Raw genomic sequence first — 27,423 nt, 5'->3', positions numbered from 1 at the left:
GTGTATCCAGGGTGATAAATAAAATATTCTTTTATTTTGTTAACATAGTAAATTAAATCTAAAATAAGAAGTATTTTATAATATCTTCAATTAAGTATATAAATCGGAACATTATTTACACAGATCTATAATAATAATATGAAGACAGATAATATTTGAAAACATTAGACATTTTTAACAAAAAGTTATTGTACTTATAAGTAATAATAATTATTATAATATTTTCTAATTTATGTACTTACTTATTTGTTAATTATACAGGTTGGTATAGTTTAACAACGAGACGAGTCACACAGTTTGTTACCTTATTCAAAGTGTTGTGACTTGTGTCTCGCCTCGGGGTTTCAACCATAGATAATTTTGTTAGGCACTGTAAGAAAGCATCTAAATTTTTATTAAAATTTTGAATTAAAGTAGATCAAAAGAATACTAAACTAATATCTAGGTAGGGTAAACTACCCAACTATTGGCTACCATCCTAAGATTGGCACATTAGTTTTTTAACTAGAAATGCCAATAAAATTATTTTCTGATGTATGAAGTTCTAAAATGCCAATAATTGGGTATTTTACCTTAATTATCATTAAAATACAGTGCGGAATTTAGAGTGCACGTCTACGCTTAGACAGAAAAATTAAATTAATACAAATTAACCCATAAGAACAAATTATACATACAGAGAAACTTAACCTAGCGGACCACATTATGCAATCAAAGTAACAAATATACAAACATAACGATTAATTATTGTTGGCTTTTACTGTATCTTTGAATAACCATTACTGAAATGAGCACCTTAAGACGTATGCCACATTTAAAATATGCATAAAATTGAAACATTTAGGGCGTTTGTGCACTACACGGAATTTTACCGTCCGGCGTTCATAACTTTCACGTTTGCCATATAAATAAGGTAGGAAATCGGGATGCCGCGCCGCGCCGGATGGTAAAATTCCGTGTAGTGCACAAAGCCCCTTACTCTAGAAAAACACCACCTTACTTCTGCTATCTCAATGTTTTTAAGTTAACACACAATTTAAGGGGCGAAAAATTCTGGTTCCTACGTGGCATAGACGGGCTGCGGTGGGTTAAACGGAAAACATGGTCCCATAAAGCTAGTTAACCCTAAAATTACTTAAACAGCAAAAGGCCCAGGGGCGCGATTAGTAGTGCGACAGTTTTGCCGATAGATGTCGCGCTGTTGCACCCGTCATACTCGCAGGTCTCGCAGAAGGAGGCGATCTCGTTGGGATTGTTGATCATCGGGCACTGGGTGCTGTAGTCATCTGACCGCTTCCATGTGCAGCCTCGGGAGATGATCATTTGACCGTTCACTGGAATGATAAAATGAGTCGATCAATTACAATCACGCAAATCCCACTAATAATACAATTATGAATTTGTCTACTTCTTCATGCAAAAACTGCTTAACGATTTATATGTGGGAGAGCCATGCTTCGGCACGAATGGGCCGGCTCGACCGGAGAAATACCACGTTCTCACAGAAAGCCGGCGTGAAACAGCGCTTAAGGCGGGGATTAATCTCAATCAAAAACGATAACCTTGCACACAACCAAAGACCAAGCGTATACGCATCGCAATAAGATTCATTTTAGCTTAGCATAAAACTACAGGTTCTCGGGCGGATCTTCTCTATTTTTCATGTTTTTTTAAAATATCTTTGGAAATAAATATTAAGAAACAAAATTGTTCGGTTAAAGAATTTTTAATATAGATTTACTAACAATTTATTCAAATAAAACGTACAATTATCCTAGTTAATACTGATATTTCGATGAAATAGAGTTTTTTCGGAGGTAAGTTTGTAAATTAATTACAGCCAAAGTATTACGTTTTATTAAAATGTTTATGGTTTAAGGTATTTTGAATATTGTGCTTTATATCTCATATTTTTAACACTTCGTTATTATATAGGAACTAGGTAAACCGGGAGTCACGGAATAACAAATTGGGGTTTATCCTCGCCTTAACACAAGCGCTGTTTCACGCCGTGTTTCGCCGAGTGAGTGAGTTTACCGGAGGCCCAATCCCCTCCCCTATTCCCTTCCCTTCCCTTCCCTACCCTCCCCTATTACCCTGTTCCCTCTTAAAAGGCCGGCAACACACTTGCAGCTCTTCTGATGCTGCGAGTGTCCAAGGGCGACGGAAGTTGCTTTCCATCAGGTGACCCGTTTGCTCGTTTGCTCCCTTATTTCATAAAAAAAAAAAGAATTTTGATCATATTTGATCTGGTTGGAGTTAAGGCTCTAGGATAATTTATAGACTACTTTTAAACATTTTTGACATCTACCACAGATTACACATTGTCATGACAGGTACAGGGACGACTTCCTAAAATAGGATGTTATTTCAGGATATTCCCAGATTAGTATGCGAAACGGGACTCGGTATTTCTTATAATACTGGCACAGATATATAGGGTGTAACAAAAATAAGTGATAATATTTTAGGGTGTGTACGTGTTCCTTGTACAGAGTTCACTGTGAAAGTAGCAGCGCTGCAAGACCAAATTTTTTTTTCACTTTTGTATGGGAAAACTCGTGACGCTCGGGCCCTTGCCCATACAAAAGTGAAAAAAATGTTTGGTCTTTCAGCGCTGCTACTTTCACAGTGAACTCTCTACAAGGAACACGTACACACCCTAAAGTATTATCACTTATTTTTGTTACATTCTGTATAGATATAGTGGACATTAAGCTTTTGTTTTAGACTTAGGTAAATGTATGTAAAGGACATGAGGGAATTACATAAAAAATCACTCCCACACTGGTAATTAAAGTAAATACAATACGCTGACGACAAGCTTCCGTATATGGCATACAATAACTCATAAATATGCAGTACACGCAATTTTTTAATACCTCAAGCTGGCATAGTGGCATTGGTTGCTCATTGATGGCCAACACAAGAAACCGTGACACGCTTTGACGAAAAAACGGCGGTCATTTTGTGTGTTATTCATAGTTGGTCACACCCGTTTTGTCGTTATGGGTCGTTGGTACCATGGTAAATATCCTCAGGGTTAAATTAATTGATATACGTTATTGCTTGAAAAAACTCTAAATAACCTTTTAATAATACCTAGTAGGTACCTACTGTGGTTTAAATTCGTATGTAGCTAAATGCGAAAACACGCCTGACTATATTCTCTCTCTCTTGGCCGCTGAACCAATTTTAATGAAAATTGGTTGATATGTTCGACTTTCGTGTTTATAGAATCATTATTATCACGTAAAAACGAATGTTGTACCCACAAATAACCTAAATCGCAAAGAATAAAAAAATGTGAAGACTGGAAAGCACTTATAGTTGGACTTTTTCTAGTCAAGTCGATTCTTCTACCAAGATAACTCTATTACATTTAGTACCCTCTGTGTTTTTAAATTACCAATTGAGTACACAACCATGTTTAGGGCTGTCGGTTAAAAATACAGTAACTACAGTCACGTCACCAGTAACGTGCCAAATGATCAGTGATCTCACCACACGAGGTGCCAAACACACTAATTTCATTGGTAATTTTGATGTAACGCAACGTCCGTATTTGCTCAAATTACATCGTCTATATTTAGTTACAATAGTAATAGTTGTACGCATTGTTATTAAAAGATTTAAGGATGAGATTTTTGATAATTTGGAAGAAAATCGCTTCTTATATGCCGTTAAAGGCCAAGGTTTCGTTACAAATCTTCATTGCTCAGAAAGCATTGAATTTCAACTTTTATTCGTAAAAGGAAGTTATGTTTTAGAATCAAAGGTTTAGTTTAGAGATAGTTTAGGTACCTACCTATTATTTAAGCGTACCTCTACATTTTCTTGGCACTAGCAGATCTTTACATTTAGCTAGTGACTAGCTAAATGTAAAGATCAAAGATATTATGATATTATCATGGGTGAAGGTTGTATCACGTGTCACGATTCATGAATCCAGTTTTGTGTGTAAGTCCGAAGTGTCGAGCCTCATAAGCAGATAAACTTCAAGTCTTCAAATATTAAGTATCTACTGCTTTTCGAGATCGGAATTAGTTTATTTTACAGGAGCACCTCTTAAGCAGATATGAGATAAACTTTAAGTCTTCAAATATTAAATATCTACTGCTTTTCTAGAATTAGTTTATTTTACAGGAGCACTGGGTATATAAAGAATAGATTCAGATCTTCTATTTAAATGCCACGAGAAAAAATGTTCTGTTTTTCTGCACCTGATTCACCTGGGAGGGCTGGGTTCACAATGCGTAAATCGAATTAAAATCGACAACTTCAAAAGAACTAGCGATAAGCGAACGAACGAAGCCAATAAGCAATAACCGCACCGTAGTTTTATGAATCCGACATCCGAGTCGAATAACTCTGATGAGGCACTTTTTAACCCCCGATAAAAAAGAGGGGTGTTATAAGTTTGAGTGTAGCATCCAAACGTCTGGACCGATCTAGTTTATTTCGTTCTAAAGCTGATGTTATCGAGTGTTTTTAGCTATAGGTCATCATCATCAATCCACTTAGTGCAGAACAATTTGGTTTTATCTACTTTTAAATTTATGAGTTGGGGGTTGTCTGCTGATGCTACTTACCATATTTCTTCTGCTTCTTGCAAGCGGACTTGGAAGATGTGAGGTAGGGGTAAGATGCGCCGGTATTGGCATCGCAGTTCTCCAGCCTGGCGGGGATGTAGCCGGAGTAGTCCAGGTGGTTGAGGTTGAAGGGGTCGTTGCAGAACGGGTTCAGGTCGGAGGAGCACTGCCAGCAGCGGACAGCTTCGCCTGGAAGAGGAGAAAAACTCATTAGCCTTCGAGCATATACCAGGGGCCTTACCACGAAACCGTTTTGAGACTCAAACAATCGTACGAGAATGCCGCATCCTATTCTAACAAACGTGAAATGACGTTGTTAGAGCAGGACGCGGCATTCTCGTGCGATTGTTTCAGTCTCAAAACGGTTTCGTAGTAGGCCTACAGAACAGTAGCCTTACCCCCCGAAACTGATACGATTTTAATAGTTCCAAATTGAGCCGCAGCACCGTTTGAGCTAGTATACAAGGTGTAACAAAATTAAGTGATATTAATACTTTATGGTGAGTATGAGTCCCCTGTATGGAGTTCACTGTGAAAGTAGCAGCGCTGAAAGAGCAACTTCTTTAAACTTGCACCCATACAATTAATGACAAAAAAAATTCACAGTTAACTCTATAATCTATATTATAAAGAACGCATACACACCCTAAACTATTATCACTTAGTTTTGTTACACTCTGTATAATAGATTTGAAGGTTTAATTGGTTTTTACTTTTCCAAGTAAAATGTATTTATATTTACTGAAAAATAAATTTAATATTACTACTTCGTTTCTTGTTAGATCTAATCCGTTTCAAATTGAAGTACATAATCGTATTCTTTAAAATATTATGTAGAACCAAACTAAAACGTGTTTTGATTGGTCAAATCTTATTGCCGTCAAGCTCAAGAGTCTAGACCAGGGATGGGGAAACTTTTTCCTTCGCGTGCCAATATAATCCTAACAAAATATATGGCGGGCCAAGTTGTTGCATTTTTGACTTTGTTAGCTAAGTACTGAAATACAAATATTGATATTATGTATTTTCTGAAACACTAATTTATTGTGCAAATATTACAACATAACTGTTGGAATAAAAAAGAAATTAGAAATTGTAATTAAATTAAACTTTTATTAACTAACAACTAACAATACGAAATATTCTCTTGGTTTTTGTTTGATGGTCGCGGGCCGGATTTCAAGCCTTCGCGGGCCGGAGATGGCCCGCGGGCCGTAGTTTCCCCATCCCTGGTCTAGACGATAGTACTATTCTAATATTATGTCACGCAAAACCTACACGCGTTCAAGAGATCTAGCATGTTGTTATAACAATACATCAGATAACTACTAGATAACCTAACAAGCTAGGTATTCTTTAAATAGGTAAGTAACATTAAAGTGATCTAGAATGAAGAATGGCGACAACCTTGCAGCAATCATAGTTATTTTACCTTTGAGTATCTTGAAACTGATCCTTATATCGTTGATGTAAAGGCTAAAATAACTGAACGTGAAGCATCACGCCATCGGTTCTCATAGTTAATGATAATGACTGCTACAGACGCAAACACGTTTTTATCATTACAAGTCAATAAGGAGTACTTATTCTTTAAAACTGCCTCAAAAGATACTTAAGAGTTCACCTGACTCTAAAAATCAAACATCGTCCTTCTCTCTTCACACTCACGCCCGTCTTTCATATGCCAGTGAAAAAGGGCGGCGCGGAATCATCGCCGAATTAGTTTTACTTGAATAAAATACGAACTATAATGATTATGAAAAAAGTGTTTTCAGCAAATTTAGGTTTTATCAATACCTTTTTAGATATTAAAAAATATTAAAGAAAAGACAGCAAACTTCGAAGATCCAAGCAAAAATGTGTCTAAAACAAGGTTTTTTGTAAAAAAGAAACTATCGAGCATTTTTTGAGTAATCGTGTTTTCGTCTTGAGCATTTAATCTTTATGAACTGAAGTAACTTGTGTCAAAAATCAGTTTTCTAGACCTTACAGATTTTGAGATCTAGGTTAAAGTATGTAGTCAAGTTAGGGTCATATGGGCTCTTAAGTTCCACTTAAATTGAGATGGTCTTAAGGCAAATTTTAGGACGCTCCTTAGCTGAACGTTTCCGAATTTATCCGCTATTAGCAGATTTAGCAACCACAGAATATACAGTGTGTAACAAAAATAAGTGATAATACTTTAAGGTATTTTTTTGCTACTTTCACAGTGAACTCTTAACAGGGATTTATATCACCCTAAAATATTATCACTTAGTATTGTTACACCCTGTTGTAAAACGCTAAAGTACAAAAACTTGCTTAAAATTGAAATTAGGTCATATTATAGTCTGTCATGACAGGAGGGAATTTTTTTAAATGAAATAAAAAATATGAGAACTTTATTAATTCGAGATAAAATGTGCAAGGTGACAATATTTAAAATGTAATAAGCGTTCTCTGTGAAAATACAAAGAAAAAAATACACTATAAAAGCGTGATTACGTTTAGAAAATTTTCCCGCCTGTCATGACTTTCTTGTCGGACTATACCCAAGGGCTTCGTTAGGTATGTGATGACGACGAAACAAATCATTATCATAAACCGGTTTTCTATTAGCCGCCGTGGAGGAGGAAAAACAATTCTTTTATTGCTTTAAAATTTGTTTTGTAATTTTAGCTCGTTGGTATTTTAAAATAATTTGTTTGTAGCTGGGCAAACGCCCGGGAACTTTGGTATTTTATGAACATTTATGGGCGTTTTGCTCATCGCTAAGGTTGGGTTGCACCAACTTACTTTAACTATAACTGTAACTTTAACCATAACTTTAACTACAATGCAAAATGTCAAATCTTTTATTATAGTTGGCACTCCTAATATAATATATTCTGTGGTTATTAGTTATTACTTATTAGTTAAAAATTGACGCCATCAAGACGCCATATTTAACCATAACCATAGAGCTCGACAAGGCTTTAAATGCACTTGGTGAAAAAAGGAACTAATACTGTCATCATACAAAAACGCCATTTTTGACAGTTCTCCTTTACCAGCAGTGCCCCCGCCCACGTTCTTATAAAGCCTTGTCGGACCAGCAACGTCTTCTGTCAAATTCTGTGGTCAAACTTAAGGTTAAAGTTAAATTAGCCTTAACTATAACCATAACTTTGATCATAACTTTAACTTTAACCACGCCTCTGGTGCAACCCAACCAACGTTTTATCAGGGACGTATATACTCTACGTAAAGTATAACTTTATGCTGTTATTTGCTCATGAGCCGGTAAGACCACAAATTATTCCTGAATTAACTAATCTTAATTAATCGTCTATAAGAAAGAGAAGACTTTAAAAGGCAAACGATTTTTTATTTATTTATTTAAATCTGGCTACGTAGGCCCATACAATATATACCTTAATGACTAACATACATAAAAATTATATAAACTTAACAACTACACATTATCACGAATTAACGGCGACGTGACGCGCGCTTCTTTCCGGAGTCTCCCCCGGAACCTTCGGTAAAAATTTAACTGGCGCATGTTCGCTTGAGTATAGAACATTTATATTATTACCAGTTACCACATACAATCGTCAATAAATTTTTTGCTCAATTCCAATTTAACACGGAACTACCCAATTTAATTTAAACGTGTGACTATAAAATGTAGGAAGAAGTGAACAAATCTAGCCTTGCTTATAAATATCTATGACTAATCCTAGAATCTAACTGATAACCTCAAACTAGCTGTGACCAATGCATATTATACAGTACTCTACGCTATCGCTTGAGTATGCGAAACAATATTTTATCGAAATCCAATAAACAGCTTTCGAATGTTGTATGATTTTATCTTCATACATGATTAGTAATCACGAATCATAGAAAACTAAGTAAAAATAAAAAAATAAGAGAAAACAAATGAATATAACAAGCGGTAGTAGGTATTCAGGTGTATGATACACCTGAATAGATTTTGCAAAAGCTTTTGAACTCTTTTATGCTACAGTAGATGATACATCATTAATTAGGAAGCAGTAATAATAAGGTATACCTAAGTATAAAATATGTTAAAATATTCAAAGTCGTTTGCAATTATCTGACATTAGAGAAAGAGAGCCCAGAGTTTCGACTTTTGAAAGAAGAAAACCTGTAAAGTACCACAATTTTTCAGCTAATTTGGTTTGTTTTCTAGCGTAGTTAAAGACATTGTTTCTTTAAAACTAATATTAACACACCACGTAACGATTACTCTACCTGTTATCGACCGTCTCATCTGTGTTGTAAAACAACCGCAGTTGCTAAAAATATGCATAACTTTACGATAACACAATCGCAAAATTACGATAATATGAAACAAGTCGCCAACAGAATATCAAGCGAGAATTCCCAGATTTTTTTCGGAAAATTGACGGTGAAATAACGAATTTATAAATTTACTTTGCATCAGGAAACTTGTCTTTCTTGCCAGAAAAAAAAAAGTTTTTTGTATCGGCAAATTATTATAATATTATAGACAGTTTACTTACGAGCATATTTATAGCAATAAATAAAATATAAGATAAACTGCATTATTTGAATCTTAGCATTGAATACACGGAAATTCAAAAAACTACAATTTACTCAGATTTGTCGCAAGGTTAGAATCATAATTTTTTACGATACGTTTTTGTGACCAAGGCCTACGGTTCGGTCACAGTAGGTTGACGATGGACAATGGTTATGTAACGTTATAGTGGTTGTAAGCAACCAGCTAACAATCAAGTTATTATTTTCTGGTCACGTACAAGTTGAAAAAAGTATGTTTGTTACAAACAATCAAGTACCGTAGTCTTATATCTACTACAAGCATAGAGTAATAAATACACTTAAAGTTTATTTATCTATACATCTATACATATAAATAAAATTGGAGTGTCTGTTTGTAATATTAAAATAACCGTTTTTTTTTTAATGAAATAAGGGTGCAAACGAGTAAACGGGTCACCTGATGGAAAGCAACTTCCGTCGCCCATGGACACTCGCAGCATCAGAAGAGCTGCAAGTGCGTTGCCGGCCTTTTAAGAGGGAATAGGGTAATAGGGGAGGGTAGGGAAGGGAAGGGAAGGGAATAGTTGAGGGTAGGGAAGGGAATAGGGTAGGGGTTAGGGGATTGGGCCTCCGGTAAACTCACTCACTCGGCGAAACACAGCGCAAGCGCTGTTTCACGCCGGTTTTCTGTGAGAACGTGGTATTTATCCGGTCGAGCCGGCCCATTCGTGCCGAAGCATGGCTCTCCCACGTATTTTTACTACATGCATATGAATATTTATACGGTACATACACCAAAATAACAATTTTTAGAATTTTTGTCTGTCTGTATGTCTGTCTGTTTGTTCCGCTAATCTCCGAAATGGCTGGACCGATTTTGACGGGACTTTTATTGGCAGATAGCTGATGTAATAAGGAGTAACTTAGGCTACTTTTTAACCGACTCCCAAAAAGGAGGAGGACATTTTTCCTATTTAATTTTTTTACATTTTGTTGACGCGGACGAAGTCGTGGGTAACGGCTAGTAAAAAATAAAAAAAGTACCCTTTGTCCTTTACCGGGACTATAATGATCTCAACACAACATTTTATCAAAATCGGCATCGGTTTTATCGTAGTAACCACATTCTAAAAAAAATTTTGAATTAAGTCCATACTAATGTCTGTCTATCTGTCTGCCTATCTGTTACCTCTTCACGCCCGAACCGCTGAACCGATTTTGCTGGAATTTAGTGTGGAGATACATCAGATACTTTAATGTGTCCGGGGAAAAGACATCTATACTAAATAATAAGAGCTGAAGAGTTTGTTTGAACGCGCTAATGGCTGGAACTGCTAGTCCGATTTACAAAAATGTTTCAGTGTTTGAAAGCCTATTTTTCGAGGAAGGCTATATGTTATCACGCTAAGACCATAGGAGCGAAGACATTGAGGAAAATGTGAAAAAAAACGGGAAAAAATATTTGAAAGTGCTTATCTTACGAACTACTGGAGCAATTTTTATGTTATTTGGCACAGCATACGTGGGAGAGCCATGCTTCGGCACAAATGGGCCGGCTGCAGATGACCCGTTTGCTCGTTTGTCCCCTTATTTCATTAAAAAAAAAAACAGATATAGAGTACCACGATAAACTATTTATTTACGGAAAATGTACGGTTTCCGTGAAAATCCTAATTTACGCAGACGAAGCCGTACCGAACGTCTAGTTAAGGATAGTTTCTGTCCCGGTTCCCGCGTTTGAAACGAATTTTGGCGCAACGGAGTTGCGACTTGCGGGCCTCTAGTAAAATTTATCCCTTTTATAATATTGTATCCCTATTATAATATTGTAAAGTTCACTGTGAGTTGTGACAAGTACCAGGCATTCATGATGATGGGGCATTTTTCGTAGAAACACTTTGTACACACTTTTTACTTTAAAAGTAATTATTGCAGCGCTACTACTTTTACAGTTAACTTGATACACATTATAAAGGAAAAATATTATCACTAATTTATTGTCATGTTCTATGTTATTACTTTACTTACACTGTGCTAAGCGGTTATTTAAAACTAGGCCCTTGGTAGGCCCTTGGCGTAGGTAGGTCACCCTTTTCGACACTTAACCCTAGATCAATTGAAGTGGGTTAATTGACCCCACCATTAATCACTCCGTGCCTCGTCTCCATGTGGTACCAGGCACGCAGACATTCATAGAAGCTTCAAAATGAGGAATGAAATCTAGGTGTCAAAACTTGAGGTAGCTTCAATCATCATCATCATTGTTTTGTTGTTGCAACAAGATGGTAAGATTTTATTTTCAGAAAGGCTTTCGATAATAATAGATCTATATACTATTTAGCAAAGTTAAGTTTCGGCTTGATAAAAGCGTAGCAAGGGATTAAGGGATGTTAATAGTCAAATGAAATAAAATATTATGTTATTTTCACAGGTGTAACGATAAGACAATACTGTAATCTGTATAAATATTAAATATCCATTGTAACAAAAAACAATGGTGTAAATTAAGCTTTTTAGGTCAAGAAAATAAGACGAAGCCTTTGCAGGATGTTTCGCACTGACAAGGTTTCAAGGGTCAGACGACTTAACGACGAGCGACACAAAACCGGGATATTATTATTTTACTATACCTAACTCCTAAGCAGTAGCATTTTTTAAAGACCAAATGTATAACTTTTTATACTGTTTTATATTCAGAGCTTTTTTGTGAAGGAAGTTCTATCGCTGATTGCTTACCAGAGAGTAAGCAGAGATGCAGAGAGTGGACTTTTCAGTTATATATTTTGTAATTTTTAGGCGATCGTGAAACTATAGGTTTACCAGAATCTGATGGCAATTTATGACAGTAGATTTTCAAAAAATATCCTTGATCATTGGATACATGGAATCCATTCCATTATTATTATTAATTTATTTTCTCACAACAATAAACCTGCGTGAAACCGGGCTTGCGCTGTGTTTCGCCGAGTGAGTGAGTTTACCGGAGGCCCAATCCCCTACCCTATTCCCTTCCCTACCCTCCCCTATTACCCTATTCCCTCTTAAAGAGCCGGCAACGCACCTGCAGCTCTTCTGATGCTGCGAGTGCCCATGGGCGACGGAAGTTGCTTTCCATCAGGTGACCCGTATGCTCGTTTGCCTCCTTATTTCATTAAAAAAAAACTCACTTTTTGCCATCAGATTCTGGTAGACCTTACTAGTCAGTTTTCATTATTTATATACAGTGACAATTAAAAAAAATAGCAATCCAGCACTGGATTGCTACTAGAACAATGTACTGGAACGCACTGAAATGCATACCAGTGGATTCCAGTGCCCGTTTGTCATTTCAGTAGCAATCCAGCGTTGGATTTGAAAACTGGATTGGGATAGTGTAAGCCCGCTGTAAAACAGGTGAAAAAGTACATAATGGACTCAAAACAACTGTTCAATAGATTTAAACGTCTATTGAACAGTTGTTTTGAGACCATTATGTAGGTAAATTGTTTTTTTTTTCTTATCAACTGTTCAATAGATGTTTTACTTAATCTTTTGTGGTAAGACCGTAAATGTCTATCTAGCAAAATGTTTCTATTTCCTACATTATAAAACATTGTCTAGTCGTAGATCTTGTCAGACACGATGGCTGATCCTTTAATTCTCGAAATGAGGTCAATTTGCGTAATAGTCTTAATAAGCCCTGCGCCCCTGACCCGTTGACACCAAGTTCGGGGGTCCTACGACACGTCACACATGTCATGACTCATGACACTTGTGAGTCATGAGTCATGACACTTAGATAACATCGGAATATTTAAACAGCTTTTATCGCAAAAGGTAGAATCTTAAGATAACGTGTTATAACTTATAATCAAACAAAAATAATATGAAACTACTGAAGAATTCAATCAATATTTTGAACAAAATATGACATACTTGCTTATGTATAGTTTAAATAAGGGGGCAAACGAGCAAACGGGTCACCTGATACTCGCAGCATCAGAAGAGAAGGCGTTGCCGGCCTTTTAAGAGGGAATAGGAGAAGGTTGGGATGGGAAGGGAAGGAAATAGGAGGGGGTAGGGAAGGGAATAGGGTAATTCGTATGTGCTAGCGCGCTCAGCTCCGATACTTTTGCCTAATATTCCCTATTACTGCAGTAGCGGATTAATCCTTAATCAAATTAAGCAATTGCCTAGAGCATCACGTTTGAGGGGGCACCAGAGGAAGCACAAATATCCGTCCTTAGGGCTCGTTCACGTCTCACTTTCACGTCACCAAAAAGTTTCTAGGAAAAAACTAATGTTTTTAGGCGGTAAAGACCGATTCTAGTTGACATACATGTAGGGTCGGGGGGCCCACAGGCATGGATTGCTTAGGGCATCAAGTAGCCTTAATCCGTTCTTTAAAGAGTTTGTGTTTAGCGCAGTCAATACTTCTTTCCTCGTCCACTTTTAGTACATATTCAATTATACATTGCAGTTCGTTCTTTGACCGACAGTCGAGACGAACTTAAAAAGGATAAAGCGTCTAGATATAAATTGAAATCACAGTCACTTAATGCAATCACAATCAATAGCATTAAGTGAACTAAAGACCGGAAGAAGACAAATTGGTCTTTTGAACGAAAGTCCTTAACATAATTAACAATCCCCTGCCACAACTATCAGTAATGGCGTTTTTATGGCTGTTCTGTCCTGGATTCGATAGAAGTAGGTCACAGTGGAAAGGAAAAATTGCTTTTGCATGTTGGTAATAATTATATTGATGAGTATTTTTGTTATTTCGTATTAGATGCGGCCTACAACTCCGTCGAAACCAAACCTTTTTCCTGGATATAAAGTATCCGACCTTCCCGGGAATCAAAATATAAAATCGGTGAAGAGTGTGAGTGAAGAGGTAACAGACAGACAGACACACTTTCGCATATTTTATAATAGGTAATCCATACTAATATTATAAATGCGAAAGCGTGTCTGTCTGTCTGCCTGTCTGTCTATCTGTCTGTTTGTCTGTCACTCGGCGAAACACAGCGCAAGCGCTGTTTCACGCCGGTTTTCTGTGAGAACGTGGTATTTCTCCGGTCGAGCCGGCCCATTCGTGCCGAAGTATGGCTCTCCCACATGTGCTTTCGAAAATAATTTCATATTGAATAATCTTATTACGGTGATGATAATTATTGATTTATTGACTGGTTTAATTTTCTATTCATTCTTCAATGATCGGGGTTGTTTTTTATTGAACCATTCATAAGATGCGGGCAGATAGAGAATGATGCCATTGATAAAATCGTTAGTATTGATAGCTAAGTATTATTCTCAGCATATCGAAGGGTAGATAAGGTGTATAGAAAACTGTTTTTATATTGAGAGAAATGACTTGCCTTTACCTAAAGCCCGATAATAGCTACAGGTATATAAACGAACACTATGAGTATTGATATAGTATTGATTGGTGTAATATTTTTATACTGCTTCATAGATACCTACTGTTTTTATTATTGGTGAAGACTGAAGAACTATTGAAATAAGTTTTTTTGTTCGTCAAATAAGTAAGCTTAAAAAGAATGGGGTTGAAATTTAGATAATTTTTTTCGGGTTTTTTACATCAATTAATTTTTCTGGTTTATAAGCTTGTACTTTGAATTAAAATCATATAATAATTACGAATATAATAAAACATTGTTATTCCCACAATTATCCTTTGGTAATAATGCTAATATTATTATGAGAAATATTTAAATTTATATTGTTGTGGTAAGTATTACGTTTTTTGCATTATATCCTTGAAAATGATTATTCAACGTTGTATATGAATCACCTTTATAGTTAGGCTAGGGAGGACATAAAACTAACATTGATATTTAATTGTTAATTAAATCTCAAGGTACAGCATACTTGTTGACTTTTATTATTACTAGCTATTTGACCGATCTTTGCTCGGTATTCGATGATAATGACATTTTCTAAAAATGATTCCTAGGTAGATCGATTTATCGCCCCCGAAACCCCCTATAATATTATAAATATATATATATATATATAAATATATATGTGTATATATATTTATATATATAGTGTGTTATTATTTTTTTATCAATTAACACTACTTATTACAAAAACGTGTTTCTGGTACTTATTTTATTGAAAAGTTTGTGAGAATGGAATATAGACTGATAGGTTTTGTTTTGAAACAGGTGTCCAATTCTTGTATGTCAATTCTCACTTCAGCCTAATCTTCTTTATGGTGATGAAACCACCTTAATATGCGATGACTGCTTGGCTAAGGGCTCCGATCCGTGATTTACGAGATCATTTCATTACCTTTGGCATATTTTTACGGTGGCATCACGTATATTCGTGTACGTTGACGTAACGTAGGTCTGTTTTAGTTAGCCACTGGGTCGGAACGGTTTTATGTGGCAGTAACTACGCACAACGCACTACGTAGTTTGTAGTAAAGATATCTATGGATATCTATGGACGCTTCACACCACGTCATTTTAGCCTGATAAGTACCTGAAGGACTTGTGTTACGGGTACCAGACAACGGAAATATATTTAATACTTTTAAACCATACATGAATTTAAGATTTTTATTGATACACATATTTAATACACATCCATAGCTAGGGTCGCCATCACCCAAATTCCCTTCGCCAGTCAGGCACGACAATATTCCCGGACATTTGGCCGAAATGTGGTTATTTCCCCGGACACCTCTTAAACAGTATATTTACGATAACGTCTTGCCAATTTTTGATTTTCCAATAAGAATTTGTAAAAATCTGACTAACTCAAGTACGTGCAAGAAACCGTGTGTATGCTAAGCGAGTTTTTATCTTTCGTTTATTGCTGCATGACTTAAAAGTTAAATTTCTCTCATCAAAAGTGTCTGGATTTCAACCGGACACTTTTCAAAAACCCGGCCGGACGCACCCCGGACGCCCTTCAAACTAGGACAAATCCGGGAAATCCGGACGGATGGCAATTGGCATCCCTATCCATAGCCCAGGAACTTTGAAAACTTTTTGTTCCGTCGGCGGGAATCAAACCCCTGGGCCGTGCCGCCCGTGGTCCGTGACCCCCGGCTTGAGCTACCAACAGCCCACCAACTGAGCCACAGAGATAAAGATGCAAAAATTGTGTAACTAACTTTAAGATACTGCAAATGTACTTAACAACTATCATAAAATAATATATAAAAACCTAATTATTTTCTTTTATTATGTAAATAAACAATAAATATTAAGTTAATAAAACTGCGTTGATAATAAAACTAATATTATAAAGGCGAAAGTTTGTAAGTGCGTGTATATTAAATAATACATTTTCACTCAAGTATTAAATGGATTTTTAACAAAATTTGGTCTGGTGGTAATTTAGGCTCTGGAATCTGGATCATTTATATACATAGGCCACTTTTCGTATACATTAGGGTTGGCAACCGTCCCGTTTTCCCAGGACATGTCCTAGTTTTCTTAGAGTCCTGGGACGTCCTGGATAGTTTTAGGTAGCGTCCTGGGTTCACTACAAATTATCCAAGTTTAAAATTTTGTTGTAAACAAAATTGTTTGTTTTATATTATGATAAATTGTTTTAACTAATTATAATGTTTTATTGATTAAAAGACATTATTATTTTAATTTCCTAAAACTTATTGTTTTTTGTCATAAGATAATTCTACTATTCTACTATTGCGAGTCTTTTGTCCTGTTTTTGGGCGAAATTGTCCTGGTTTTTGTAACTTCAAACCTGGTTTTTTAATTTAGGTGGCAACCCTAGTATACATGGACTAAATAATAGTAAATTAGTGTATTATAGTGAGGTATATCTAGGTTCTAAACTTGATAGCTCATTTATGTAGGTCATGTTATCATGTGGACTTCACTCATACAATGTAGCTATTGGCTAGTGGCCATATCTATGGTTGGTTGGTCGTTTTAAAAAGTGAAATAGCGAAAGTTAGGTACATTGCCCTAATGTGTGTCACGCTGTTGAAAGTGAAAGTGGAGCCATAGTAAATAATGGTAAATACCTTACACAATCGTTTGTACTTATAAAGAATGTACTATGCGACAGACCAAAGAAAGCCAGGCCCCCTCATTGTTTATCTCCAAACCAACTAGTACTAGTTACAGCCACGATTAAACTACCATCATGGTCTTAACCAGACCAGGAGCTTAGATACTTTCAAAAAAAAAACTGTAGAAATGTCGCTTGGATAATATTATGACATAGCATTTGTTTTACCATTCACTTATAGCGCCAGAACTGTACATTTTTCCGTTCAAAAACTTTCGTACTATGCTCTTTTCCGGAACTCAAAGTATCTCCATACCAGCAGAATCGGTTCAGATGTTTAGGCGTGAAGAGGTAACAGACAGACAAACTTTCGCATTTATAATATTAGTATGGAAAGTATGGATGTGTTATCGAGTTAGCGAGGTCCCATACTATGAGATAGACCAAAGAAAATACAGTGAAAATTGTTCATTTCGCTCGGAAGCCTCCGATAAACAGTACCTAGGTTTTGTTCTACCACTTGCAGCGTCTTCTATATTTTTCTTTGTAAATTACAATTCTACGTCTACGTAACGATGAATTCTTTTCTGTTCTTTTCTTAACCCTTTTCCTTTTTTAAATACCGAAACCACTATTGTTCAAACCACGTCACAAAACTGATATCTAAAAAATGTAAAAACAAAAGAAATAAAATAAAAGAGCAAAAAATTAAGTAAGTATGCAAATACAAGCCCTGATACAGTGAAAAAAATGTAAGTATTATATCTATGAAGTTTTGGTAACTATAGCCTTGTGAGTTGTGTGGTTACTGGTTAGGGACTATCTTCATTACAATCTCTTATTACATTACAAATTACAATATATACCTGTATTCACGTCTACACTAAAATAGGTAGGTTAAACGATTATAATTTTGAGCAATTCGAATCTTTCGCTATACTATGACTACTTGAATTCAATCAACAATGGATAAGCATTAGGTCATTTGCTTTTCCAAGGTTTTTGCCCATTGTTTTACTAGTTGTTAATACTTAACACTGAACATACGATGAAACCATCCATACTAATATTAAACATGCGAAAGTCTGTCTGTTTGTTACCTCTTCACTAAAACCGCTGATCAAAACGATTTTGCTGAAATTTGGTATGGAGATACTTTAAAGGACAAGGGATACCTTTTACTTTTTACCTTACCCCGGAAAAAGTACGGTTTCGCGAAAAATGAATTTTGGCGCAACGGAGTTGGCCTTTCTTTATGAAATAAGGGGGCAAACGAGCAAACGGGTCACCTGATGGAAAACAACTACCGTCGCCCATGGACACTCGCAGCATCAGAAGAGCTGCAGGTGCGTTGCCGGCCTTTTAAGAGGGAATACGCTCTCTTCTTGAAGGTTTGCAGGTCGTATAGGTCCGGAAATACTGCTGGTGGCCTTCATCTAGTAATCTAGTAAGAAATATTTCTAGAAAACTCTGCTCCATATAATATGAAAATCTTATTATATATAAAATTCTCGTGTCACAATGTTAGGCCGCGTATTGCTCCGAAACGGCTTTACTGATTTTAGCCAAATTTTATATGCATATTCAGTGGGTGTGAGAATCAGCTACTGGGTACTTTTTATATTGATAAGTGCATTTGTTGAATAAATAATAGTAAATTATTACAACTCGAGACTGACGGCGACCATTGTTTGTGCGACGGGATAGCGATGGACGTTACCATGGTGACATACTTATTTAGTCACTTCAATAAAATAATACGGGCGAAATATTTTATATGGCAAAGAAACCGGGACAGCTAGTAATGATATAATGAAAATCGAAAACGACATTATCTAATAGCACCGGTTTCTGTCGGAAGTCTTACGAAACGGTGATGATCTAAATGTGTGTCGATTATTAATAACATTCTTGGAAAGTTATGCTTTATAATGAAATAAAAATATGTTTATTCGATTATGCCTGTCTGACACAGAATTTCTACGATTAGTAAGGATAAGCAAGGATATTATTACAAGTGAAGTCTTTCGCACGGTTTTCGCGTTTTCTATCGAATGAATCTATACCGGATCAGTATGTTTAAGAGGATACACCAGGGGCTAGAGAAATGAAAAAAAAGTACGTGTAATATCTATAGCTGTCTCCCTTACCTCAAGCCTATACCGCAGAACGCGATAGAGACAACTGCAGAAAATCCAGAAAATCAACGATTCGTTGTCCCCTGATTCCTTCTCCAAAACTTAACCGATTTAAGTACTTTTTTCATTAAAGATTAAAAAAAGGCTTGAGCTGTGTTCCTATGTTTTGCTTTTTTATGTATAATCTAGCCAAATCTGTTTTCTGGACGTTTGAACACTGCGGAAAATCTGACCATTTTTTTGGGTTTTTGAACGTTCATATCTTATTTAATAATTAAATTATGAAAAAAAAGAAAACATAGGGACATCGTATTAGTGGTCGTAGATATTCAGGAAAAAAATTATAACTCTACTAGCATTATCCAGGGAGGAAACAGGGGACAACGTTTGTATGGAAAAAAGGGCGGTGTGGACTCCTCTTAAGGTGACGCCGCGTTAAAGTAAAAAACCGTGTTGGATATGTTTTAGATTGCTTGTTGACTATGAGAACAAGCAATAGAATAGCGAAAAATGGAAAGGGCGTAAGCGACAAAATGGTTTTGTCGCGTAATTTAAAAACCATTTAAAATACATTTCATATAAGCTATGGGCAAATTAAAGTGTATGCTTGAACCAAATTATGTACAAATTTTGGAAGCTTAAGTCACTCTCCGCTGTTGGCAAAATAGAAATCCCTTTTTTTACAGAGGTTTTTTTGATTGATTATTCTGTGTTATAAAAGTTGACCAATGGTGTTATGCTATGGGTACTTCAAAGACAAATACATGATGAATACTGACAATGAACTTTAATTTCTTAGCTTTAGTCATTGCTGAGAAAAATCGATATCGCTACAGCTAAATTATCAAGGCGTCGCGCGCGTCGCCTTAAATGCCCTCTACGTTTAGTTATGTATTGTTAGGCTGAAGTCTTGTAAGATAACTACCTACTTTCAGCATAGTTTATTCAGGTTCAGCCTGATACCTTTGTTAGATCAGCCAGTCAAGAATGAGGCCCGGCCGACGAACATAATATTATTGTAGAAGGACTTATTCGTCTGATTGCCCATAAATGTCAACGATTGTGTACAAACTGAACGTTACTTATCCCTTATGACATAACTTAAGTTTTTAAAAACTATTTGGACGAACTTTCCTAGAAAAAATCTATAAATGTCACCCTTATTTATATGATATTAAGGTCGCGGCCCTTGAAAATTTAATTGATATCTTGCCAAGACTAGTTTCATCACGGCATTGCGGAAGCGTTCCAGATTCCCAAACTATTTATACTTGTGTCCTTGCGACTACAAACAATAAGGCTCTGTTCGGATGTAGTGGAAATCACGTGTTCAAGTACGGCACTGAATAAAATTTCTTTATAAGTATTATGAAGGGTAGATGGAGGAGAACTATCTTATATGGGGGATATTTGAAAAAGTGTCCAGTTGTACGCAGACAATAACAGTTGAAAAATCCTCCAAGAGTGGCGCTAGCTACAGCAAAGGGTATGGAATGAATGTAGCCGTTGGTGACAAAATATGAATTGAAGTTAGCCGAATAGCCGAGTCACAGAAGTACTGGGTTAATACCAATATATTTTGAAAAATATAACCTAAAATAGCTGAAATAAAAGCTGCTAAATAATTTAAAATTTACCCTGTTGCTACTGTAGCGCCACCCTAATTTAACGCATTTCAGCGGACACTTTTTTACATACAGAGATAGTTCTCCTCCATCTACACTCCATAATAAGTATACATCTTCATGCTCTAACTTCGTTGCGCCAAAACTCATTCATCACGCGAAAACTGTTTATTTTTGTCCTTTCATGGGGGCCGAGACTCAAGGTCCATACGAAATTTCATCTAAATTGTTATAATAGCGGTGGTGGCAGACAGATAGACAGGCAGACTTACAAAAAGTCATCGGCTCAAAAGTTCTGCATGGTAAAGTGTGTCCTTAATCCTTATGCAACGGTCAGTTTACACCAAGCATCGCAAATTGCGCGCGGAAATTGCGGTGTCTAAACAGGCCTTAAATGGAGGATGAAAAAATATAATTTCATGCAAATTAAAGCATAATTTTGTTCCACGTGACGTAAGTGTTTGTGACTAAGTTGACCTTCGGTCGTGGTGGAAAGAAATAGAAGTATAATTATTTATAGGTACAAAAATAAAGGAAAAATATATTTTCTTTGTATTTTATACGAATCAACAATGTTAGCCATACACATTCATAATTTTTGTGGTTTTCATCCCGAATTCATCTATATTCACAAGTGATTTTTATTGACGTCAATATATTGACCAGTCATCGACGTTGTCGAATAGATAAACTCCTGTCAAAAATCTTCAGGAACCTCCTAGAAACCCTCAAAGATGTTCAATGATATCTGGATATCAATGTCCTGATAGTATGATCAATAAAATAAGGCTGATCACCTGATTATCAGACAAGTAAGATGATCTATGCGTTGGATGGGCATGTAAAAACTCGGTCCTACGCCTTATATCTCGCCGGTCGTGTCGGTCGTCCGCCCCACTGGATAACCTAGTATAGGAATAGAGATAGTGCTCTTGTGTAGTGCGCACATACTTGGGCATTATAAAGTTACTCTTGCGTAAGGTCTGGTTTCAATGAAATCAGCCACCATCACCGAAACCACTGTGGAAGTTATTATTATTAGTTTGATCAAACGCTGGTGTTTCAAACTATGTATGTGATCAAACGCTGGTGTTTGAATCTATATTATGTAGATATGTCTATCTGTTACCTCTTCTAGCCTAAACGGCTGTTCCACTTTAAATGTTTGGTATGGAGGCGATACTTTGGGAGACGCTAATGGGAGATTCGTAAGGACATAGGTTAGTTTTTGTCGCGGAAAAATACACGGTTCCCACGCGATAAATGATTTTCGGCGAAAAGGAGTTGCGGGCGTCATCTTAGATAGTATATAGAAGTCACATGTCTTGATACTTTACAACCTACATCAGCGATCGTTACACTTTACTGGTCGCCTACCAGTCCGAAGGGGGGTCCGAAGGTCACATGGGACATGACGCCCCCAAAATCTAAGGTCAAATAGAAAAATCTCAAGATCATGCCAAATAATAAGGGTGCGTTTCCACTGCCCGAATTGACCAATCGTGCTATTCCAGCAGAATGACAGCGAAGCGGAGCGAAGATTTCGAGCATGGTGTTTGGTCAATTCGGCACCGCTAAGCTCGCATAAAACTGACTTTACTGGCCAGGGGCCACACATGACAATGTGAGTGCCAGCACCGGGTCGCAGAGTATTTGAGGGGCGCTCCAAGAGCGGTTCCAAACTAAAGCCTTTTTTACACCTACCAAGTTGAGTAGGGAGACAGTAGGTACTCTCGGCAAGTTTTATTGGTCGGGAACACTATCTCGCCAGTCGCCACTCTACTCGGTAGGTGTAATCAGTAGCTCTACCATGAGTTTAAAGCTATAGTATTTCTCGATACTCGATACCATTGATGTAAAATTTGCCATACTAAAAATTTACGTAGTCGGTAAATTTTTAGTATGGCAAATTTTACAGCGCCTCTAGCGGTTACTTGCGGAACTAAAATAGCCATACTAAAAATTTACGTAGTCGGTATCGAATATCGAATATCGATAAATACTATAGCTTTAAACTCATGGTAGAGCTACAGGCCCTATGAGTGATAGTACGGGAGCCCTAGAACAATTTTTTTTTATTACTATCAAGCTAATTTTTTTTGAGAAGCTTCATTTTGATAAGACGAACAACATTTTTATCTGCGAAAAATCTTATCGGTAGCAAACAGAAATAGAAAGTATTTAATACTTTGACTTGATGGTCCTAAAATATGGATTGTTCTATATGTAAGACAATGTTACTACTAAATTATATTACTATTTAACCTATCAATTTACAAAAAATCAACGTGTTAAGGTTCCTTTTTAGGGTTCAGTGGACAACCAAGTTTTGTTGATTACAGAACCCTATAACGGAATTCAAATAATTTACTTAGTCGCGGGCCGCAATTTGACGACCACGGATCTACATGCTTGTTATCAAGTAGAAGTGTTTTCAATGTGTCAATACACAGAATGGTTGCGAGGCACTCTATCCATCTACACCTACACACAGTATTTGCCAATTGTGCTATTTAGCACATTTATCGTGGCTGACTAACGACAAACACACACTGAAATGTACAGCCAAACATTTACTTATGGGCACGCCAATATGCTTGTTACTTTGATTAAATTGAAAAGGATGAAGTGGATAACTATGTCTACCGCCCACTTTAAGAACAAGTTATAATTTAGCGGCCCCATTGTTTCAATTTAAAATGCATCCAGATGAATCCAAGCCTCTACACAACACCCCCATTTTTTCTGGGTCCCACACCGCCCCCCTTCAGACCTTCAGCGCCCACAAGGGGGCGTTATCACCCGCTTTGGGAAAGCCTGATGTACACGGCAGTGCAGAAGTATTTGTGTACTTTTCATAAACAAATATATTTTATTGAAAACTTTAATTTTATTTATCGCGTTTCGCAGAGTCTGTTTTAAAATTTACCACTTGAATGCATGATAAGTATTTATGACTCTTTTTAATGAAGTTTGTTCCTGATTTTCTAGTGAAAAATACGATCTCAGATAATTATTATTATTGCTTTATTATACACTATAATTATATGCTCCTACCGACTGCTCTTATCTTGTCCCACTTCACACGATAGAAATCTTCAGCTGACTGTACATTTCTAGGAAGTTGCTTCTAGAGTTCTTTACCTATAGTGCCTACTCAATACAAAGTATTAACTTTTGTTATTCTATGCTAAATACAGTGTTTATCATATCAATGTCACGTCGGATAAACATAATGCAAAGATTTTATTATGCATCTCAGTATTATCATTTGCATAGTAGTTCACACAATATTATGACACATTACTACCGTTTAACTAATATAGTATTTTGATGTTATTATTATATTTATTTAGACTTTCTTTAAATATATAAATGTACAACTATAAATGTTATTGCTCGAGGTGCAGAATGGAAGTTTCTGCCACAATAAAGTTATGTAAAAATTAATGCCATTGAAATAGTTACCCATAACTCTAGTAGCATTTTAACCACTAATTCAATGCTAAACAAATAAAGCTTCTGATGAAAGATTCATCTTTCATCGTAAGAATAATTTCCCGTATGTTATAAAAAGTTATCCACTTCATTCGCGTACATCTTCAAATATCACAGAAATTATAGTTTTCATCTCAACATCTCCAACACAGTCCTACTTAGTACATTCACTTTTATTTGTAGAGCCCTTGTTCCACTTAACTTTTTGGCTTAAACTTGTAAAATCCTCTTGTGATTTACATTTCGCTTTGACATTACAATTTACAACTTATTTACGAGACTTGACAATCTGCAGACCTTGCAGTTTTGTAGAGTTATGAGTGCACTGTTCTACATTCGCTGGTATCTTACAAAACAGTCATCATCATTACCATCATCATGATCGTCGAAATGCAATTACAAAATAAGAGTAATTTATTTTACAAAATGTGTTTTAAATATTTTTACGCATAAAATTAAATTCACGCAAAAACTTTAAAATTACTGGTTCGTTTTTGATATAACTTGGGCCTTGGCACTACATAGAGTAAACCAGAGCTAAGAACGTAAACTAAATAATATCTCAAAAAAGTGTACGGTTTCTCCGGGATTCTACGTTGCGTGCACGAAGTCGCGTGAAATATTTAGTCTATTATAATTTCCAAATCAAAGGTCAGACTGAGCCTTTCAAAAGGTTGCAACTTTCTCTACATTATTCTAAACATCGAGGTTAAATCTACGAATTATATCACGATAAGCTATACAAATATATCGCTCTATATTTTTTTTTATGAAATAAGGGGGCAAACGAGCAAACGGGTCACCTGATGGAAAGCAACTTCCGTCGCCCATGGACACTCGCAGGATCAGAAGAGCTGCAGGTGCGTTGCCGGCCTTTTAAGAGGGAATAAAATAGGGGAGGGTAGGGATGGGAACGGAAGCGAATAGGGGAGGGTAGGAAGGGAATAGGGTAGGGGATTGGGCCTCCGGTAAACTCACTCACTCGGGGAAATACAGCGCAAGCGCTGTTTCACACCGGTTTTCTGTGAGAACGTGGTATTTCTCCGGTCGAGCCGGCCCATTCGTGCCGAAGCATGGCTCTCCCACGTATAGAGACAAAGACGTTATTTAACCAATTAAAAAAAGCGGTTGTAATATTTTCCACTACGAATAATATTAGTTTATTTTTAAAAACAATACAAAATTATCTATAAGTATTTTGTTAAGATAACCTTTCATAATTTTTCTTGTTCCTAAATTTGCAATTAAAATTGAATAGCATTTTACAAGTCTTTCTATATTCTTGAGCTTCACTACATAATATAAAATTTCATTTGGTTAACTGTAGAGTTGAACAAGTTTGTGTGAATAACTTTTGAATTAGTAGGCAGTAGCCTCAATGATAAAGGATGTAACAAAATCAAAGTTATTAGCTGTGCGAGTATTCGCAGGTCGCGAAACCAGTTTGGTAGGTTTTAAAAACTATACACGCCTACCATTGCGCAACCTCTGTGGCATGTTTTTATTCACCATATACCTACTTGGAGAAAACAGTGACATAACCAGAAAACTTTCGCGCAAAGTTATATCATAGCATTTTGTGTGCCAATAGGTCTATACATTTTTAACTATTTTTAAGTGAATTACAAATGTTATAAATCCAGTGGACAGTAATAAAAAAAAAATTATGATTTAAGTGTAAAAGCGTTGTATTTACAACTTAATTTTCTACATTTTCTTTAAGATACTTCGTATAATTTCGCTTATAATTTGATTTACTGTAATTTACGAATTTTATTCGAACACTTTTCAATACTGCGTTTCATTTCATCAATAAAAAAAAAACAAAAACGTGACCAAAAATTTGCAGAGTCGTACTCTACATAAACAACAACAACAACGTAGTACGAACAGGTTTTCGTGAAAAACGAAAAGTCGCACAATAACAAAATAAAAAAAGAAAAACAATATATATTATTCACTTACTTTGTTTCACAAAGGCGAAGAAGAGGATGGGCACAATAATAGCGAGTTTTGCCATTTTTATTCACTCGTCGAACTCTAGCACAAAATACGCACGTCCCGTTGCGGTTACGGTCACCAAATGCCAAGTAAACGGCGTCAGGCGGTCGCGTGAATGGAATGGAATGGAATATTTTTAATCTGTAGCGCGTAAACTCTATTTTGTCTGTGATTAAAGATAAAAATATTGTTTTTAGTACACAAAAGTTTTAGTTTCGGCTGGATTTTGCGATAAGCGAAAACGGTGGATGAGAGCAAAGAGCGAGCTCTACAATTTGAGAGAAAACTTGATACCTTTTTTCTTACAAGAAAAGTGTACAATTTTAATTGTTATAGAAAATTTTATTAATTTACACCAGGGGATATTTTTAGATAGGTACAGGGAAAAAATAACAAAATATTTATACACGTGTTAAGAACCTGTTACTTTTGCAGTTTGCATGTAAAACATATAGCTACATACATATACGTACATATTTGTTATGTCAGGTGAGTAAGCTAAGCCTACATAATATTGTGTGAAAATAAACCACAGGTGCCGTGCAAATGTTGTTCCTGCTAGGCTGTATAAATGTTAAATATTCTAACATCTGAATAGGCAAGCTAAATTTTATTATTTAGCACTAAATACTTTTGTGGTTTCCGCATAGTGACTGAAATAATGTAAAAAGGCACTGTTTTTTGAAGAGACTATGAAAACACTTTTATTGTTCGGGAATAATTCGGTTTCTAGGTCCTAATTTAAATCCTGAGCTGCCTAAATGTCGAATTTCATTTGATTCCATTTATATTGTTTTGGCGTGATGTTAGACTAAACGACACGTTAGGCCAAAGAAAAATTTGTTAAGCTATTTTTCTTATTATTTAAAGCTAAATACGTGGGAGAGCCATGCTTCGGCACGAATGGGTCGGCTCGATCGGAGAAATACCACGTTCTCACAGAAAACCGGCATGTAACAGCGCTAGCGCTGTGTTTCGCCGAGTGAGTGAGTTTACCGGAGGCCCAATCCCCTACCCTATTCCCTTCCCTACACTCCCCAATTCCCTTCCCATCCC

General features: G+C 36.2%; 1 protein-coding gene across 1 annotated transcript; it reads right to left on the bottom strand.

Annotated features, from left to right (window-relative positions):
• Window positions 1-1,016: 1,016 nt before the first annotated feature.
• On the bottom strand, window positions 1,017-26,468 carry LOC121735560. The gene is made up of 3 exons (XM_042126410.1): window positions 26,332-26,468; window positions 4,593-4,781; window positions 1,017-1,334 (listed from the first exon to the last, which is right to left on the bottom strand). Exons 1-3 carry the CDS (start codon window positions 26,384-26,386, stop codon window positions 1,132-1,134), a joined length of 447 nt encoding a protein of 148 aa, XP_041982344.1. The 5' UTR covers window positions 26,387-26,468; the 3' UTR covers window positions 1,017-1,131.
• Window positions 26,469-27,423: the final 955 nt, after the last annotated feature.

The sequence above is a fragment of the Aricia agestis genome, chromosome 17 (assembly GCF_905147365.1).
Source record: "Aricia agestis chromosome 17, ilAriAges1.1, whole genome shotgun sequence".
Taxonomy (NCBI): domain Eukaryota; kingdom Metazoa; phylum Arthropoda; class Insecta; order Lepidoptera; family Lycaenidae; genus Aricia; species Aricia agestis.
The sequence above is the reverse complement of the archived record's forward strand: the minus strand, read 5'-3'. Positions and strand labels throughout refer to the sequence as shown.